Source organism: Cladophialophora immunda, assembly GCF_000835495.1.
Source record: "Cladophialophora immunda strain CBS 83496 unplaced genomic scaffold supercont1.4, whole genome shotgun sequence".
NCBI classification, from domain to species: Eukaryota; Fungi; Ascomycota; class Eurotiomycetes; order Chaetothyriales; family Herpotrichiellaceae; genus Cladophialophora; species Cladophialophora immunda.
This window is the reverse complement of record NW_015622544.1, coordinates 4505222-4523749: the sequence shown is the minus strand read 5'-3', so window position 1 is coordinate 4523749 and position 18528 is coordinate 4505222. Positions and strand designations below refer to the sequence as shown.

The following is an 18528-nucleotide window of genomic DNA, read 5'->3' as shown; positions in this document are numbered from 1 at the left end:
AACTCAACCCCCCCCCCCTCCCGGGAGTATTTCAGCCGCGTCACATGTCACTCACCCATCTATTCATACATTTCATCACACTTTCAACAACTCCAAACCCTCGCGCCGGCAATGTCTTCGGGTCACACTCGTGCCACGCCCAATCTCTTGAGCGACCTGTACCTCCTGGCTGGATTTGCGGTCGACTTCGAGCTCCGCATCCCCGGGTACGCGTTCAAGTGCCACCGCGAAGACCTGAGCCGCAGCTCGAGGTATTTCGCCAACGTCTGCTCGGGGCACTTTCAAGAGGGGACCCTGGGGCACCTGGATCTGGAGAGGATTCGGGATCCGTTGGTGGTGCTGCGCATGATCCAGGCGATCTACATCCACGCGTACACCGAGAAGGAGGCCGATCTACCTGGCAAGTGGCGAGAATACCTCGAGAGCTCGAGAACCGGGCCCGCCGTGGACGAAGGTGGGATGGGGATTTCAGCACGTTCGCAGGAGGAGGAGGAGGACGACGACGACGACGAAGACGAAGAGGACCGAGCCTCCTTTGCATCCTTGTTCTCTGAATACCGACCCGACCACCTCTTCCTGCACATCGACATGTACCGGCTGGGCGAGTACTACGCCATCGACGCGCTGTCGGCGGTCAGCTTCCGCAAATTCGTCGGCGATACCTCCGGCCCCCTCTTCAGCGTCGACCTGCTCCTCTGGACGATCGAGTACCTCTACGTCACCGGCCCCCGCCGGGGGCACGCGACCCTGGGCCAAAAGATGCGGATGCGGGCCGTGTACCTGGCACAGAAATGCGAGATGCGACTGTTCTCGGAGAGCAAGTTCTGGGGTCTGATGCGGCAGAGCGTCGAGTTCATGTGGGACTACACCACCACGTGCCGCCGGGCCAACTACCTGCAGTGCCGGCGCATGGAGTGCGAGGCGACCTTTGAGCCGGCGGCGGTGGCGGGGGACGGAGGGGACGGGTGTGACTGTGCTGGACAGGGGGTGTGCCGCGTCTGCTTCGAGGCCGACCTGTACGGCAGGGTCAGGGAGGCGGCGATGTGCCCGTCGTGCCGCGAGGGGAGGTTGGGCAGGTGGAACTTGGAGTCTGTCGACAGGGTCGATATCACCAGCGTCGACGCCTTTGTGAACATGTTCCATCCGCAAAAAGAGACGTAGCGCTCAAGCGGGCACGGACGGCATGGACAGTGGGCGGAGGGTATGAAGGACGTTCGAAATTGGACGGGCTGGTCAAAGGAGAAAGGTAGCGTTTAAGCGGGCACGGGTGGCATGGATGGTGAGTGGGAATGTCAAAGACGTTCGAAATGGAAAAGAACTGGGCTGGGCATGACGTTTTCCGTTTGAGAAACAGGCACACAAAAGCACGATAGACCGGAAGGACGTCTAGGAGTCATGGACACAAGCATGATGGATTTGGCGGGCGAGGCCGTCCGTGTCACTGAACAAAAGAACACAGAAGCTTTGCGGCGTTAGAACACAGGCGAACGGCAAACAGAACGTCGGACTTTGATAAAATTGCATTTTATTCATTCACGCAAAGGCAGGTGATCATCTACCTTTTGCTTTTTTTTAACATGTATTGTGTGAGTGAATTTGTGAGGATGACGGGGAATTGTAGACACGAAGGATGATGGACCACTGCATCCATGGTGGAAGTAGGGAATGCCGTGGTGAGTAGGGTGTCATTCTGTAACAGAGTTGATCTTCTTTGCATCAAAATAGGCAACATTATCCTGGTGATGGCTCTCCGGAGACGGAAAGGGATAAAGGCCAGAGTGTTGGCAAAGGTGTTTGGGGGTTTGGGAGGGGTGCTTTGGAACGAGGGACTAATGATGATGATGGACAAGGGAGGGGAAAGTGGAAGGGGAAGGACGAAGCAATGGAAACCGGGACGGCCAACGCCTTTTGCTTTTGTGGGGTTTTCAAATTCTTTCTCGTTATCCTCATTACTCCTTTTGACGAGGGACGTGACATAATTCCCCCGGCATCGCTCATGGACGACATGTTCCTGATAGACCACGCAACCTCGACCGGGCGAGACTCGTGGGTTCTTGAGCAGACATTGCATCTAGATCTATTCATCGGGCACTGTTGTCCAGTCAGTTAGTAACAACGTTCCACAAAAGCGTCGAGTCGACGTGCGAGTACTGACCCTCAATTGAGCCTTCCTTGATCTCGTCACTGATGTCCTTGGGACTTCTTCCATCGACCTGGCAGCCCACACTGAAGCAAGTGCCCAGGATCTCCAAGACGGTACCCTTCAGCTCGCGAGCAAGCGACTTGTTCGCGCCACGCATGGTCCGGGCAATGTCGAAGACCTCGTCGAGGGGAATCGACTTGGAGTGTTTGATGTTCTTCTCCTTCTTGCGGTCCCGAGGAGGCTCTTTCAGCGCTCGGATGACGAGGGAGGAGGCAGAGGGAACGACGCTGACGGCAGCTTGTCGGTTTTGGATGGTCAGCTTGACGGTGACACGGAGGCCTTTCTGCAAAAGCACAACCAATCTGTTAGCCGGTCCCTTCCATGCTTGGCCCGTAACTTGTTGGGGGATCAGACGCACCCAGTCACCAGTAGCTTTGGCGATATCTTCTCCGACCTTCTTGGGTGAAAGACCGAGGGGACCGATCTTGGGAGCGAGCGTGGCAGAAGATCCGACCTCACCGCCAGTGGCGCGGAGGTGGCTGTAGAGCATCCAGGTCAGTATCTTGCGAGGTGGAATTTGGAGGACACGGGACACTGTCGGGGGGTTCATACATGACCTTCACCTCATTGGGGTCTAACTTGGGAGCTGAAAGATTGAACACATAAGGTTAGCCGCCGAGCTGATGCTGCTCAAGAAGACGATACTTACGCATGGCGAGTGCGAAAGGTAGTCAGTCTCTCTTGAGGTGATTGATGTGAGCTGCAAGAATAGAAAAACTCAGGGAGAAGCTGGTCTCGAAATTGCAACCAAAACTAGCAACTTTTTTCGGTTACTGCCAAGACTTCGGCTTGTGGGTGAAATTATTCCCAATACGGAAAGGTCTGATATGACTCGCGCAGATACCGCTCGACAGGTACGTACTACGGTACGGATGACTTGGATCAAGTGCATTTGTGTAAACTCATTTCGTGTCATGTCGATTTTCTACCGCCATCTAACCGCTCAACTCGATTGCTTGGAAAGGGAGATGCGGTCGACCCATGGACCCGGGTCCTGAGAGACCTCCAACATGCGTGGGCCCCGTAGCAGAGACGGACGCCCACATCCCTGTCCACATCGCCATTATTGTTGACTCTACTGCATGCTTCTAGCTGGACCCAGATACCGCCAGTCTGAATCGGATTAGCGTAATTCAAAGGCAACGAGGAGGGAAAACTTACTTCATCAGATGGTCCATGAATGTCTGCAATGATACATCATCAGTGAAAATCGTCTGGGCGGACTGCGAAACACCACCGTAACCGCCGGTCGCATGGGTGGTGGAAGGATTCAACTTTGATAGAAGGAAACGGGCTTGTGACCCTCCAGCATCGCAAATGATAAATCGTGGCAGAGGGAATCGATCCTGCACGAGTTCTCGTGCGTCTTCTTTGGGTGCGTCAAGAACAGCCCGGAAATTCTCATAACCTTCCTGCTCCTGATAGCCGGCTTTGCGCCATTCAGCCATCGTTTCGCCGTGGAAAATGAGAATCTGGAAGAAAGTATCCAGAAGCAGGATGGTCTGTGGTTGGATGGAGGCGGAGTCGAGCAAGACCGGCTGGCCACCTTCGTGGTCAAGGCCGTACGAGTCCAAAGTGGGTTGAATCATGATCAGCGAATCTCCCACGTATTCGTGATTGAGTACATGTCGATAAAATGCTGTTTCATCGGGTGAGTTGTTGAATACTTGAAGGAATTGCGATCTGCGTAGGTGGAACATGAACTGAGGATAGAGGGTGAAGTTCTTGTCGAGTCGGAAGGATGTTGGGTCATCTTTGCGATAGTCTGCGAAGCGTGAGCAGAGCCGGATGAGCATTCGGTCCACCCATCTGAGCACATCTGGCCCATCATCGACCTCTGCTTTAAAGACCGCAATTCTAGCCATAAGGACGGCTGCGGCTTCCTGGTCGAAAGATTGTGCCAAAGCTTGGTCCCCAGTTGGTCCACTCAAATTGCGAGCAACAGTGGTCACACGTAGGTGATACTGTCCGGACGAATGCTGGTAATATGTCAAGAACTGCATCATACCCCGTTGCGGGCCTTGCTGCATGGGTGCTGGACCACCCTGGTTTGCAACCTCAAAGTAAATACCGTAGCTGGATGTGGGGTCAATGCCACACATTTTCCAGAGGCAAGTGTTCCCAATACCGCATTCTGTCTCGCCGACAGAACTCGACTTCTTATTCTGGGAAACAGCGTGGCCAATGAGACCGGTTACCTTGAGTTCTTTCGTCGTAACAACCTCGAGAGACGCATTGAATCCCATCAGGAGATTGTCGCTCTCATCTTTGTCAAAGACTCGTACGAAAGACTGCTTGAATTGTGATGAGGTGAAACTGTCCGTCAAGACCATATGGCCTCCAGTCGAATTTGCCAATCCCTTCATTTCCAGCAAGCCCACTTGGTCGAGACAACCAACGTATAGATCGATGATGTGTCCATTGTGAGCAGTGCGTTTGGCAAGGCCTTCGTAGAATTTGATGGCTTTCTTGAAGTACTTGACATTGTCGCGGTCGATATCATGATGTGATCGAATAGGCTCACGGAGTTCTGGAGCCACAACCATACCGGGGCCTTCGGTGGCCGGACCGCCCGCAAAGAGCATGATTCTGGCTCCGGCGTTTTGGAATGACGTCTCCAGCAAGCCGACTGCAATACTCATGGCAACACCAGTACAGCGAAGTGGCCGGCGGTCATTCGCGACAGGCCAAGGGTCCTTTTGCAGCTGCTCAATTGCATTGGTAATTTGGAACTCAGCTTGCTGGACAGGAAGGAGGAACCGAGCAGCAGGGCCCATCGGTGGCGGTGGTCGTCCTTGCACTGGTGGCATATTAGGTCTCAAGCCGGCCGCGGCCAACCCCAGCATCTCCTGAACCTGCTTTGCGGCATAGTCCTTGCTGCCTCTAAAGACGTATGATTTTTGGCACTCGGTATAGCCAATTTCATGCACCGCAACATTCGTTCCGAATGTAACAAGACCCACTAGCGCATTCGCAGGGAGTAATGACAAACTCATGACAAGAGTTTCTTTCAATGCCTGTAAACCATCGTCCTCGATCGCGGTATCAACCACGTACACGAAAATGGGTGGGGCAGGAGCAGGTCGGGCAAGCTTGTATTCGACCGTAGTATTCGCAGGGTGCATCTCTGGTGGGATGTTCTCGGCACTGATATCCCCATAGTGACGAGGTAGCGGATTGCGTTGCAGACAGAAGGGACAGATCCATAGTTTAGCCCGGACATCGACGTTAGCGAAGGGGTTAAGGACTGCTCGGCATGGCGCTTTGCAGGTAACTGGCTCATAGGGAAGTGGTGGTTTGCCCAGTTCCTATCAGACCATCAGCACGAGAAACTTCCTTGAGTTCAGAGTGCTCACTTTGAGCGGAGTGAGCAAACAGCTCACGGGGACCACCAGTCGGTTTGCTTCCTAAAGAATAGTTATTAGTTTAATTCAGTACCGTCGCAGAGTCCTTTAGTACCATGCGCGTCGACGGAATGACGTTCCAGCTGAGTCTGACGCCATCCCTGTCCTCAACCTCCCCCCAATTGTCTTTGATCGCGTCGTACTGAGCCTGGTCCATTGTCGTAGGTGTGTCTAATCTGTCACAAACACATGCTGATGGGAACAGATCCGGGTGAGCGAACGGCTAGGAGATGAGACCGCAGGCTCGACGGTCTGGGCTTAAGAAGAGTGGGAGAAAGCCACCTATCCGACCCAGCTGAATCTCAAATTGACAAGGAATACACTGGTGGAGTAGAGTAGTGATGGTCAATAACAAAGTGAGCCACTCTGGCAAGTTCGGGGTGAAAGCGACAGTGGACTGCTACTAACAAGTCGTGGAAATCGATAAACTGGCCAAGTCCCCACATTGCGCAGCCTCGCCGTACCTTCCTTTTTGCTGATCACTGTCAGGCTGCGGAGATTTGTCTGCTACTGAATTGAGCACCGCACCCAAACCCCATAGGGAGCCACCTATGCCTTTCCAACTGGGACGTAAATTCAAAACCGCGACAGTTCTCACTGGACAAATCTTGATATCGACGCAGCAGAGGAGGGGTGCAGCATGATTACAACCCATCGTTGAGAACTCCAGCAAATTGAACTCTTCTCTAAGCGGCCAACATGGCGTCTCCTTCAATGCTCACAAAGGCAAGCCTAGGCCGTCTGCCCTCTATTCTATTCCTCTAACCTTCGAGTACAGTTTGAGAGCAAGAGCAGTCGTGCAAAGGGCTTAGCTTTCCACCCAAAACGACCATGGATCCTCGTCAGCTTGCATAGCAGCACCATCCAGTACGTGCCCTCACACCATCTCCTGCGGCTCCCAGACTAACTGCCCTACAGACTATGGGACTATCGCATGGGAACCCTGATTGACCGCTTTGAAGAGCATGATGGACCAGTCCGTGGCATCGATTTTCACAAGACACAACCACTCTTTGTCTCAGGAGGAGACGACTACAAAATCAAAGTTTGGTCCTACCAAACGAGGAGATGTCTCTTCACCCTCAATGGCCATTTGGACTATGTCCGAACAGTCTTCTTCCACCATGAGTTGCCTTGGATACTTTCCGCCTCTGACGACCAGACAATCAGAATCTGGAACTGGCAGAATCGGTCTTTGAGTAAGTACTACCCTCAATGGTCTTTAGCTCCCCCTGACGCTTATAACAGTCTGCACAATGACGGGTCACAATCACTATGCCATGTGCGCACAATTCCACCCTAAGGAAGACCTCATTGTTTCCGCCTCTCTCGACCAATCCGTCCGGGTATGGGATATTTCAGGACTGCGGAAAAAACACTCGGCGCCCACATCGATGAGTTTCGAGGATCAAATGGCCCGGGCAAACCAACAACAGGCTGATATGTTCGGCAATACCGACGCCGTCGTCAAATTTGTTCTCGAAGGGCACGATCGAGGGGTCAATTGGGTGGCTTTCCACCCGACCCTACCTTTGATCGTCTCCGCAGGCGATGACAGGCTTGTCAAGCTGTGGAGAATGAGCGAGACCAAGGCGTGGGAGGTCGATACCTGCCGAGGGCACTTCCAGAATGTCTCTGCATGCTTGTTCCATCCACATCAAGACCTCATTTTGTCCGTGGGAGAGGACAAAACTATCCGTGTCTGGGACCTGAACAAAAGAACTTCCGTCCAATCCTTCAAGCGGGAGAATGATCGTTTTTGGGTGATTGCCGCCCACCCTGAAATCAATCTCTTCGCCGCCGGTCATGACAACGGTGTCATGGTCTTCAAACTTGAACGCGAACGACCTGCGTCCTCCGTGTACCAGAATCAGCTGTTCTATATCACAAAGGATAAGCATGTCCGATCTTACGACTTTATCAAAAGTGTCGAGTCCCCATCACTTCTGTCACTTAGGAAGTTTGGCAGCAATTGGGTGCCTCCTCGTGCACTCTCCTACAATCCAGCAGAGCGGTCGATTCTGGTCACCTCACCCACGGACAACGGCACTTATGAGTTGATTGCACTTCCACGAGATGCCACAGGAGCTACGGATCCTACCGACATCAAGCGTGGATCAGGTAACGCGGCAGTCTTTGTGGCACGCAATCGCTTTGCTGTTTTCAGCTCTTCCACCCAGTTGGTTGAGATCAAAGACCTCAGTAATTCGACAACCAAATCCTTCAAAGCACCTACCGGCACGACTGATGTCACATATGGTGGCACTGGCTGTCTCCTTCTCATCTCTCCCACAAACGTTGTCCTCTACGATATTCAGCAGAAGAAGCAGCTCGCAGAACTGAGTGTTACAGGCGTCAAATATGTTGCCTGGTCAAACGATGGTCTCTATGCTGCTTTGCTCAGCAAGCACAATGTTACCATCGTAAACAAATCCCTGGAGCAAGTCAGCACTCTGCACGAGACAATCAGAATCAAGAGTGCCGCCTGGGACGATTCTGGCGTCCTGCTTTACTCGACGCTCAATCATATCAAATACACTCTGCTCAATGGTGACAACGGCATCGTTAGGACGCTCGACCAGACGGTCTACCTCGTCAAGGTGAAAGGCCGCAATGTTTACTGCCTCGACAGATCCTCCAAGCCTCGAGTCCTCACAATTGACCCGACAGAATACCGATTTAAATTGGCGCTCGTGAAGCGTAATTATGATGAAATGCTCCAGATTATCAAGACCTCACCCCTGGTTGGGCAAAGCATCATCTCTTACCTACAGAAGAAGGGCTATCCCGAAATCGCCTTGCAGTTTGTGCAGGATCCCCAGACGAGATTCGAACTCGCCATCGAATGCGGCAACCTGGACGTTGCCACAGAAATGGCCAAAGAATTGGACAGGCCCAAAATTTGGACACGCTTAGGCGCCGAAGCTTTAGTACACGGCAACCATCAAACTGTGGAAATGACCTACCAAAAACTTCGAAATTTCGACAAACTCTCATTCTTGTACCTCTGCACAGGCGACGAGGAAAAACTTACGAGAATGGCCAAAATTGCTGAGCACCGGGGGGATTTTGTCTCTCGCTTCCAAAATGCGCTATATCTCGGCGATGTGGAGAGCCGGATACAGATGTTCAAAGAGATCGATCAGTATCCCCTGGCTTATCTTACTGCAAAGTCTCACGGACTGACCGAAGAATGTCAATCAATACTCGAGCTTTGTGGGTTGACGGAAGATCAAATCTCGATGCCCGAGTCCGGAGAAGGTCTCGCTCCTCCAAAGGTCATTGTTCCTACCTACAAAGCAAACTGGCCAGTTAAGGAGGCATCACATTCCTCGTTCGAAAGAGCACTCCTCGGCGAGGTGGGAGTGGCTGTTGAAGACGAAACAAGCCCTGATCTTCTCACAGAAGACGTGCCCGTGGCTGCAGACGGTGACGGACTCGCAGCAGATGAGGAGGCGGATGCTGGCGAAGGCTGGGATATGGGCGACGACATCGGGCTCGAGACCGCAGGAAATGACTCCGATTTTGTCAATGTGGACAACCCTGACGCACCTGCGGAAGCTGCTGGACCGGGCAGCTCAGAAGCAGATATGTGGTCAAGGAACTCTCCGCTAGCAGCAGATCATGTTGCAGCCGGCTCTTTCGACAGTGCCATGCAACTACTGAACCGTCAAGTTGGGGCGGTGCATTTCGAACCACTCAAGTCGAGATTCCTGGAAATTTACCAGGCGTCCAAAACATTTCTACCTGCAAATGCTGGCTTGCCTGCTATTGTGAACTACGTTCGCCGCACAACGGAAGAGACGGACAACCGAAAGCTCCTGCCGGTCATTCCTAGGAATCTAGAGACCCTCACGAACGTTGACCTTCAGGAGGGATACGCGGCCATGAGGACAAACAAACTGGAGCAGGGTGTTGTAACGTTCCGGAGGCTGCTGCAATCACTCCTCGTCAATATTGTTAGCTCACAAGCGCAAGTTGATGAAGCCAAGGCGCTCATTACGAAAGCGATGGAATACACGCTTGCGATGAGCATCGAGCTTGAAAGACGTCGACTCGCAGCTGCAGGTGGTGATTCAGAAGCACAGCTTAAGCGACAGCTCGAGCTTTCGGCTTATTTCACCATGCCGAAACTTGAGGTCGCTCATCGACAATTGGCTCTCATGGCGGCTATGAAGTTGGCCTTCTCGAATAGGCAATACTCGAGTGCTTTGTCTTTTGCAAATCGAATCCTTGCCAACGGGGGCGCGGCCAAATTGGTTGACCAGGTCAGTATCTCGAGAGGTCCTATCTGACTTTATTGCTAACTTGCTTTGCAGGCGAAGAAAATCAAACAACAGGCAGAGCGTTCAGGGTCTAGCGACAAGACCGAAATCGAATACGACCAATTCGCCGATTTCGACATTTGCGCCGCCTCCTTTACTCCAATCTACACTGGGGCACAAAGCGTGTCATGTCCGTTCGATGGAGCCAAGTATCAGAGCCAGTTCCAAGGACAGGTGTGCAAGGTCTGCGAGGTCTGCGAGATTGGCGCCGCGGCCAGTGGTCTGCGGTTGTGGGTAAAGGGCCTGTGAGAGTAGGCAATAAGGAGGTGACGACTTACCAAGAATTTGACGACTTCTGAATGGGACTCGCAGACCAGTACAGGTATCACTGGAGCAACAACTTTGTGACTGCTCAGGACTGCTTCCGGCCCAGAACACATCGCTAGGCTAGGCATAGATTCATGATACAAAGCGGACTGTCGGGACTGAGGCCAGGTTGGCTGTTCCCTGCAAGTAGGGGTCGCTCTCAGCCAGCCCTCGGAACATCGACACGATATTCCGCAGCCTTGCTCTGTGGACATCGGTCTGAAAGCGTCTGCCTTTCCCTGCACATGAAATTAGGCCCTAAAGTTTTTGTCAGGCTTACAATTCCAATGTCCTGGAGACTCGTCGGGATCTTTGCATGGTAGTCAAGGTCTGTAGGCATGTAGTCTTTATCATGCTCAGATTACCAGACCCGATTTGACATCGGGAGGACATACTTTCGGTTCGGCTTTTCGAGCCTGGCCACAAGTCTACCTGTTTTTGTTATAATTGGTTCTGTTCGCCGAGGTTCTATCCTCGACTCGCAGGTGGGCGATGGGTGACATTCCACCGGTATTAACAGCCAAACCTAACAACCGGAATTACCGAAAATGGATCTGGAGGTGGAGTTGGAGGTTTGCACAGAGGCGCCAGTGAAGAGGAACTCGGCATCCGGGCACCGGTACCGGTGGCCTGGAAGATGGAGATATAACCCCGTAGTTCGCGTTCAGCGTGACGCCTGTATTAATAATGCATCTCAGCAGTTAGTTGGTCTTGTGCGTAGTTGACATCGTCTGCGAATAAGCCTCTATTATCACACGCACACGCACACGACAATGGCTGAGGTCGAGGATATTCTCCGAAAATACACCGATCCTTCGACGGGGTGCGTGCACGGGGCCACCTTCGTTGCTGTCGACAGAGAAGGTGAGCAAGGCCCATCCGTCAATCCTCGCCAAAGCTTTTGAGAGTACGGCGATTGACACCTGCAAGGAAATGACCTTTGCCGTACTTCGGTCGGGGGTCGGACTGTCGACAGATCGGATCCATTGACACCAGACACCCTGACATGGATCGCCAGCCAGAGCAAGCTGGTGACTTCGGTCGCGGTGATGCAAATAGTTGAGAAGGGCCTGATTGGTCTGGACGACGATGTGCGCGAAGTGCTACCGGTCTTGAAGGACCTGAAAGTTCTCCTTGGGTTCGAGGGAGATGATCAAGCAGACGAGCCGGACCTCCAGGCCATTTCCAGAGGTGGTGCGGGAGCCGATCCGGACAAGATGAAGCCGACCGGGAAGCCCATCTACGAAGACGTAAAGGGGAAGATCACTCTACGGTCTGAAACACCTTCTGCTTGTGCACCCATTAGAGCGCCAACAGTTCTGAAAGTCCGGCATCGCTAACCCGTGGCTTTCAGGCAGCTCATGTCCCATACGTCTGGGTTCTGCTATGACCTGAGCAGTCCGCTGCTCATGAGATGGTCGGCTGCGACGGGGCGAACAGATAACATGTTCAGTGGAAAGATTGTGAGACCGCTCACCTCTGTCTTGAGCCAGGGGCATTTGTGTGCTGACTACCAGGGTTTCAGGAAGGCTCACTGCATCCCCTGCTCTATCAGCCAGGTGAATCGTGGATGTATAGCGATGGTCTTGACTGGGCCGGACAAGTGGTACGTTAGTTCTAGACAGACACTTGAGGCTGATACTCGACCACTCCTCCATATACTTACTGGTGGCCGACCGCAGGTCGAGGCTCTGACGAAACAAAACCTCGACGCCTACATGCAAGAAAACATCTGGGGCCCTCTCGCGGCCAAGTCGACGACCTTCTACCCGACCAAGCACTTCCACCCAAACCCCATGCCGGCGCTGCACGAGACCGCCCAGCGCACCAACCCGGCCGAGTCGCCCAAGGCGCTCGACTCGAAGCCCGCCACGTCCCTCTGGCCCACCACGGCGCGCGACGCGATCGGCGGCGCGGGCCTCTACAGCACGGCCAACGACTACATCCGCCTGCTGGCCTGCCTGCTGCAGGACGGCGGGCCGCTGCTGAAGAAGGAGAGCGTCGACGAGATGTTCCGCCCGCAGATCGGCGCGGGGAGCACCGAGGCCTTCCACGGCGCCGTCCGGAGCAGCGGCCGCGACCGCCTGTGGAAGTCGCCCGCCAGCGCCGCCGCCACGGCCGCCACGGCCGCTGCCACCGCCGGCACCGCCCAGGAGCAGGGCGCCATCCCCGCCGGCCACTCCCTCGCCGGGGCGGTCAACCTCGAGGATGTCCCCGGCCGGCGACACCGCGGCACCGTCAATTGGGGGGGCCTGCCGAACTTGTTCTGGTGGGTTGACAGGAAGGGCGGCGTGGCGGGCACGCTGTTCAACCAGATCGTCCCGGCCGGGGATCCCTTGTGCATGGAGTTGCTCGTCGAGTTGGAGGAGGCGGCGTATAAACTGAAAGAGAAGAAGGACTAGATGTCCATGGACGTAGAACGAGGTCGCCTAGAGTCAAAGAGACAATGTGCCGTTTGCTCTAAACATTCTACTCAGGATTGCTCCTGTTCTGTTTCTATGTGGTCTATCTAATTTGGAACAGATCTCATATGCATGCCCCGTGGGTCCCCTCAAATGCTTCTCCCAGCTTGGAGTGCTTCCAACTTGACCTCAATGTCCCTGGTCCTTTGACAGTCTCTTCCAAACGCAGTAATACACATCTCGAGCTCCTTCACCTTCCATTTGACAGCCTCGTCATCTCCGTGGTCACCTTTCCTCTCCGCCCACTTCGCCATGCTCCGGTAAGTGTTGGCCAAGGGCACTCCGACGAGGCTTTCCTTCAACAATAGCCCTTCGAGTCTCGTCAAGGAACTCAACGCCTCTTCCACCAATTCAGCCTCTCCAACTTGCGCTTTGTCCACCATTGCTGCGTCGCCTTCTGCGGCCAGCCTCCTCTCGCACCATTGTACGGCTCGGACGGCGTCGTACATGGCCAGCCTCCGTTCATCACTCTTGACCCAGAACTCGTTCTTCGGTTCACACGCCTCACACCGACACACGAAGCCGTAGTACATTTGCTGCTTTCTCCGCCTCTTGGCCGCCACTTCAAAGACCGACTTGTCGTAGTTACTCGACAACTCCTTTCCTCTCGAGATGTCCCGGATGGCGTAAAACCTCATCTCGTTGCTACCCTCGTCGTAGGAAAATTGCACATTGGGAACACAGCTGTGGTTGAGACGACTCGACAATGCACCGATCGCCGAGCCGCCCTGGCCGCCGGGTCTGAAGCCCTCGCAGTTGTAGCAGTTGCTGTAGTAGATTGAGACAACGCGGGACATGCGCGATTTCCGTGCATCGAAGAGGCGTAGATAGACCTTCTGTTCTGCGCGCGACAGTTTGGAGAATTCGCGCTCGACCGTGCTGTAGTCGTTTTCCTCGTGCTTGTTCAGCGAGATTAGGGGATGTTCGGCCAGCACAAGTGTCCCGGCTTTGATCTTGCGAGTTGAGAAGACGGCGAGACCACGATCGGGCGTGGAGATCACCTGGAGCATGTCATCCTCAGGTCTCGGTTTCAACACTCCTGCCGGGCCTGGAATGCTCGGTCGTGCCGCTAATTCTATTGCCCGAACGTTTTGAGTAATGGAATCCGGCCGGGTCTTGTCGACTGATATGATGCCGGAGTCATCGACTACGCATAGTCCGTCAAGCTGTGCTACGAGGATGTGCTGAGCTCTCGTTAGAGATGTCAATGACGAATGCTCGTGTCCAGTACTTGCCTGGTCTACTTCGGCAACATTTTCCAATGCTATCCTGGGGGATAGTGATTGAGGTCTTTTGGCTGATTTCTTCCCTTTTGCCATGATGGCAAGATGCGTCCGCCACGAGATTACCCAATGAAAAGAGCCTTGAGGAATAAAATGGGTGTCACGCGTGTTAGAGAAGGGAGATGTGAGAAGCAGGCAACTCTAGGACGTCCATATTGGCTAGGTGACTGAAGATCTGCCCGATACAAGAGCAGGTAGATGGATTGGTCAGAAGGAGAGATGCAGGAGATGATATGAATATAGGAGAAGTAGTAGTCGAGATAACAGTCTGACCCGTAGCTCAGGAGATGCTGCTAAAGGGAGGAGATAGTGAAAGGCCCCATTATCCGGTGCGAAGCCGCGCCGCCGGATTCTCATTGGACCGGAGCAGGCAAGTGAGTGGATGTCGGATTATTGTTGTGCCGATGCCAGATTGACGACGTTGATTCCGAAAGTGAAATTGAGCGAACGTCGGCAATGTCTCTTCACTCTTAACAGGTGTTTCTTTTCTTCGTTAGCAGCTACCTGCAGTCATGGAGCAGACTGGATCCCTCGCTGCTGCCCTGTGCACGTCGATCCCGACTCAAAGCGGCCAAGTGCAACATGTCTTGGGCTTGAGAATGGCCAACAAATTCTCATTGGCTCGAGCCCACCTCATGCATCTGTCCATTTCCTCGGCCTCGTCCCCCCAGGCCAGGCTCCTATGATCTCTTCCTTCCACACCCTCTCTTCTTGGAGACATCCCCCTGAGGTCTGGTCTTCAGTGTCCAATGAGGAAACTTGCAGCAAAGTTCCGGAACACATCTAAGCACGATGTTAGCCCAGAGGGTTCTGAGGCTGCCCGTACTACGCACTTTTGTAGCTACGAATCCATTTATCCCGGGACTCAGCCCCACCGATTCGTTTCCGGACCGTATAAAGGTTCTTCACGACTGCCCAAACGCTGCCGTCGATACTTGCTTCATCCATGGACTCACCAGCAATCGTGACTCAACCTAGACAGCCGAAGGACAGCTCCAGCCTTGGCCCCAAGCTCTTCTCCCCTCCAGGATCCGCAGATCACGCATTTTAACCTATGGATATGACGCATATATAACCCGCGGACTAGGTACCGTTGCAACGTCCAACAGACTGATCGACCACGCTTCGAACTTCTTGAACGACCCGACAACGAACAGGGCCGCATACAATGCTGTACAGAGGCCGCTGAATTTCGTGGCCCACAGCCTCGGAGGTCTTGTTTGCAAGGAAACGATTTTGACGTCACGGAACAACCCTGAAAACACCTCAAAGCTGTCTTCGCCGCCACAAGAGGGATCATTTTCATGGGCACTTCGCACACCGGGAGCTGGATGGCCGACTGGGCATCTATCCCTACGAAAGCTCTTGGCATCATCAAGTCATCCAATCCATCATTGCTGAAAACCCTACAGACCAATGATCAATTTCTCGAATCGATTCAACAAAGGTTCCTGGCCATGCTTCGTGATGTCCCAAACAGTCGCAGCGGCATAGAAATAACCTGCTTTTATGAGGAACTACCTCTGGCGATGGCTGGAAAAGTGGTATCCAAGAAGTCTGCGACGTTTCCTGGGTACAATGTAATTGGCATCCATGCCAACCACCGAGATATGGTCAGATTTTTCAAATGATGAAGAGACTGGCTTCACCAGGGTTGTGGATGGGCTGCTCCGTTCGGAGGTGGAAATTACGTATGTTTGACTATCACTTGGGTGCTTGTGCACGAGCTACAGCTTACTCGCAGTCTCGGCTCTGAAGAAAATACAGAATCCAATATTACAGCGCTCCCTCTGGGTCAAAGGAACGATATGTCGCGGGATCCTTTTCAAGCAGCCTTGCTTGATGACTTTCAGATCGGCCATTCCATGTCTCGCAGTCTCTTGAAAAGGATTTCTAATGTCTTCGGTCTTGGGGATAATGATCGCTGTTTGGATGCGGTGGAAAAGTGCTTGGAGGTGCTCAACCTGAATCACCAAGTTGAGGAGATCACGTCTCTCCAGCTTGTTGCATCCGAAGACGCACGCGAAACCCAACATTCTTTGGAAACCGACTTGAGAAACAGATACCAAGATACATGCACAAGATGTCTCCGATCGTTCTCGTTTTCAGCAATGGGAGTAAGGGAAGCGAACATTGTGCCGCCCTTACAAGATACTTGTGAATGGATATACAACACGACGGCTTATTGCACGTTGGGCCACCAAAGCCACCAATATGCTGTGGATTAAAGGCAAACCAGGGTCGAGGAAGAGTGCTTTGATGAAAACCCTTTGCGCTCAGCGATCGCAAGCGGCCAACGCTACTTCCACTCTAGTTTTACCCTTCTTCTTCGATGCTCGTGGCGCGGTTTACGAAAAGTCTCCAATTGGATTGTACCTTCGCATTGATGCACAGCTTGCTATGCCAAAGTCTTATCCTTAAATGCGAGTTTCTCCCGAAATTCGTGGAAAAGGAATCTAGGAGTGATTCCCGGGAAGTCACTTGGCAGGCTAGAGAAATTGGATCATTGTTTCATTCCATAATCATCCGGAAGCAGCCGCAAGGAATTGAGATCCTCATCGACGCCCTAGATGAGTGCAAAGAAGAGGAAATTCGAGCCATGGTTCGCAGGTTCGAAAGGTCGATTGATATTGCAACACAGCCAAATGTCCCGCTCAGCATCTGCTGGAGCAGCCACCATTATCCCACCATCAGTATGTTGTCAATGCATGGTGTTGAGGTATGCACAGACAAGTACAACAGCACGGACATCAAACAATTTGTCAGATCTGAGTTGCCAGTCCGCTTGGATCCTCTATTGCTGTCAATCCAAGACGAAATAATATCCAGAGCCAATGGAGTATTCCTGTCGACTGTTTTGGTCAGCAAAAGGATACTCAAAGCTTTCGATCAAGGCAAAACTAAGCAGCAATTGCAGGAGCTGCTCGACTCGATTCCCGTCGAACTCGACGATTTGTCTGGCGAAATTTCCAGGAAAGCAGGGACTTCGACTCAAGGACACAAAGAGCTTGTCCGCCTTTGCGCAGTGGATATTGTGTGTCTTTCAGCCCCTAACCTTACAACAACTTCACAGCGCGTTCAACTTGCAGAATGGGAAGGGGTGTCGAGATGTGGACGATTCAAACCCGATGGATACGGATCTTGAACATCTGGAGAGACATATTAATGATGTTTCTGGAGGCTCATTCGAGGTTGCTGGGCGCCCGAAGCGATTCGCAAGAGTTCAGGTCATCCATGAGACTGTCCGTGAATATTTCCTCAGTCCTAGAGGCTGTTCCCAGCTGCTCACGCCATCTCGACAGGCCTTCATAGAAGGGGGACACAAAGAGATTGCCCTCGCATGCTTTCGGGGTCTCTCAGCAAATGGCTGGTCTTCAATTCCAGCATGGGAACAACCTTCGCCTGTTCTAGTCGATGAACTGCTGAAATCAATGTACCCTCAATGGAGATTGGTTAGATATTCATTCCTCTTCTTGTACGCTCTGAGGTACGCATTCGAGCACTACAACGGTAGCAGACACTTGTTTCCCATTGATTGCAACAAAGACGCACATCTGGATCTATCACAGCAATGCAAACACGTCCTGGTCACCTACCTGAAGTTCTTGCTTGAGCTTGGCCAGGGAGGTACATAGCATTCCCGATGGCTTCAGCGTTAGCATGCGCATCGTTGCATCACACCCGAAGGCCTTCGGGGTGACCATGGAGGAATTGACCGGTCTGGTCACTCTCATTCGCAACCTTTTGGAGTTCCCAGGCATCTTGCGTCTATGTCGGAACATTTCCTCGGGCAAATCGAAATATGGTTCTGAGAATGATGGAGCTCCAGCCATGGCGACATTCGATTTCGTCGCAGTTTTCCGCTCAATACCTGGACCCCCTATTCTCGATGACGACCCGCTGAAGGATTATTTTGCAACGTCACGTCAGACTCGGAAGATGACCGACGAAGCGTCGCAAGAATTGTGCGCTTTGGTTGTTATCTTTGTGAAGGCTTTGCAGTTCTCCCTGCGGACGGAAGAAGATCCATGGCAATTTCTAAGCCTATTCAGAGGATTGAAGTACGATTATGTCGGGACGCCCCAGCCACTTCAAATTCTTGGGCGATCTCGAAAGCATCGACTGGCTACCCGAAGCCAAAATCCACGGGCGAGCAATGAAGCAGGAAGATTTCCACACGACGTCTGACTACCGGCAGGCACGGCAGGTTTGGATCCTGTTCCGATTAGAAGAGAACAGCACTTGGATCGAGGGCCAGTTGCACAACGCCTCCCCATCTTCGTTCGCACCCGAGTTGTCCTGTGAACCAGCGGCGGGGGCAGAACAAATCAGGAGGAGGATATCCGGCCGAAAGGGCCAGTTCGTTGCAAGCACACTGGAACTGTTCATTGGTCCGCCTACGTCCCATAGACAGGAGGAAACGCGAAGAGAGTTCGATGAGCTGGATAATGACTTTGAGTGGTCTCCGAGGATGATAAGCCGTCATGAACCTGTCGAACCGTTGGAGTTATCGGAGACCCAGGCAGAGAGACGTTGTCGCCTCAT

The 18528-nt window shown here is 53.0% G+C and overlaps 10 protein-coding genes across 11 annotated transcripts; 6 read left to right on the top strand and 4 right to left on the bottom strand.

Annotated features, from left to right (window-relative positions):
- Window positions 1–111: 111 nt before the first annotated feature.
- On the top strand, window positions 112–1502 carry PV07_07911 (uncharacterized protein; the record flags this gene model as incomplete). The annotated part of the gene is made up of 1 exon (XM_016395029.1): window positions 112–1502. The coding sequence occupies one exon, from the start codon at window positions 112–114 to the stop codon at window positions 1159–1161; it is 1050 nt and encodes a 349-aa protein (XP_016248448.1). The 3' UTR covers window positions 1162–1502.
- Window positions 1503–1555: 53 nt separating this feature from the next.
- Window positions 1556–2071, bottom strand: PV07_07910 (uncharacterized protein; the record flags this gene model as incomplete). Its single annotated transcript, XM_016395028.1, has 1 exon — window positions 1556–2071. One exon carries the CDS (start codon window positions 2069–2071, stop codon window positions 1556–1558), a length of 516 nt encoding a protein of 171 aa, XP_016248447.1.
- Window positions 2072–2077: 6 nt separating this feature from the next.
- PV07_07909 (60S ribosomal protein L12) lies at window positions 2078–2856 on the bottom strand (the record flags this gene model as incomplete). The annotated part of the gene is made up of 5 exons (XM_016395027.1): window positions 2078–2091; window positions 2156–2486; window positions 2562–2682; window positions 2756–2789; window positions 2853–2856. 5 exons carry the CDS (start codon window positions 2854–2856, stop codon window positions 2078–2080), a joined length of 504 nt encoding a protein of 167 aa, XP_016248446.1.
- Window positions 2857–2974: 118 nt separating this feature from the next.
- On the bottom strand, window positions 2975–6005 carry PV07_07908 (protein transporter sec23). Its single transcript, XM_016395026.1, has 4 exons — window positions 5663–6005; window positions 5560–5610; window positions 3365–5511; window positions 2975–3316 (listed from the first exon to the last, which is right to left on the bottom strand). Exons 1-4 carry the CDS (start codon window positions 5762–5764, stop codon window positions 3292–3294), a joined length of 2325 nt encoding a protein of 774 aa, XP_016248445.1. The 5' UTR covers window positions 5765–6005; the 3' UTR covers window positions 2975–3291.
- Window positions 6006–6137: 132 nt separating this feature from the next.
- PV07_07907 (uncharacterized protein) lies at window positions 6138–10834 on the top strand. Its single transcript, XM_016395025.1, has 5 exons — window positions 6138–6333; window positions 6386–6474; window positions 6526–6806; window positions 6856–9875; window positions 9927–10834. Exons 1-5 carry the CDS (start codon window positions 6307–6309, stop codon window positions 10179–10181), a joined length of 3672 nt encoding a protein of 1223 aa, XP_016248444.1. The 5' UTR covers window positions 6138–6306; the 3' UTR covers window positions 10182–10834.
- A 99-nt stretch (window positions 10835–10933) lies between these two features.
- Window positions 10934–12732, top strand: PV07_07906 (the record flags this gene model as incomplete). 2 transcript variants are annotated; one of them, XM_016395023.1, is made up of 5 exons in its annotated part: window positions 10934–11102; window positions 11169–11511; window positions 11593–11701; window positions 11764–11844; window positions 11921–12732. In XM_016395023.1, exons 1-5 carry the CDS (start codon window positions 11012–11014, stop codon window positions 12638–12640), a joined length of 1344 nt encoding a protein of 447 aa, XP_016248442.1. In that variant the 5' UTR covers window positions 10934–11011. The 2 variants fall into 2 exon arrangements, with proteins under 2 accessions (XP_016248442.1, XP_016248443.1); XM_016395024.1 differs by having other exon boundaries at window positions 10934–11511; window positions 11921–12640.
- On the bottom strand, window positions 12675–14256 carry PV07_07905 (uncharacterized protein). The gene is made up of 2 exons (XM_016395022.1): window positions 13936–14256; window positions 12675–13884 (listed from the first exon to the last, which is right to left on the bottom strand). The coding sequence occupies exons 1-2, from the start codon at window positions 14017–14019 to the stop codon at window positions 12790–12792; spliced, it is 1179 nt and encodes a 392-aa protein (XP_016248441.1). The 5' UTR covers window positions 14020–14256; the 3' UTR covers window positions 12675–12789.
- A 345-nt stretch (window positions 14257–14601) lies between these two features.
- Window positions 14602–15663, top strand: PV07_07904 (uncharacterized protein). The gene has a single exon (XM_016395021.1). The coding sequence runs from the start codon at window positions 15288–15290 to the stop codon at window positions 15612–15614; it is 327 nt and encodes a 108-aa protein (XP_016248440.1). The 5' UTR covers window positions 14602–15287; the 3' UTR covers window positions 15615–15663.
- Window positions 15664–15791: 128 nt separating this feature from the next.
- PV07_07903 (uncharacterized protein) lies at window positions 15792–17128 on the top strand (the record flags this gene model as incomplete). The annotated part of the gene is made up of 2 exons (XM_016395020.1): window positions 15792–16100; window positions 16298–17128. The coding sequence occupies 2 exons, from the start codon at window positions 15792–15794 to the stop codon at window positions 17126–17128; spliced, it is 1140 nt and encodes a 379-aa protein (XP_016248439.1).
- A 515-nt stretch (window positions 17129–17643) lies between these two features.
- PV07_07902 (uncharacterized protein) lies at window positions 17644–18171 on the top strand (the record flags this gene model as incomplete). The annotated part of the gene is made up of 1 exon (XM_016395019.1): window positions 17644–18171. One exon carries the CDS (start codon window positions 17644–17646, stop codon window positions 18169–18171), a length of 528 nt encoding a protein of 175 aa, XP_016248438.1.
- Window positions 18172–18528: the final 357 nt, after the last annotated feature.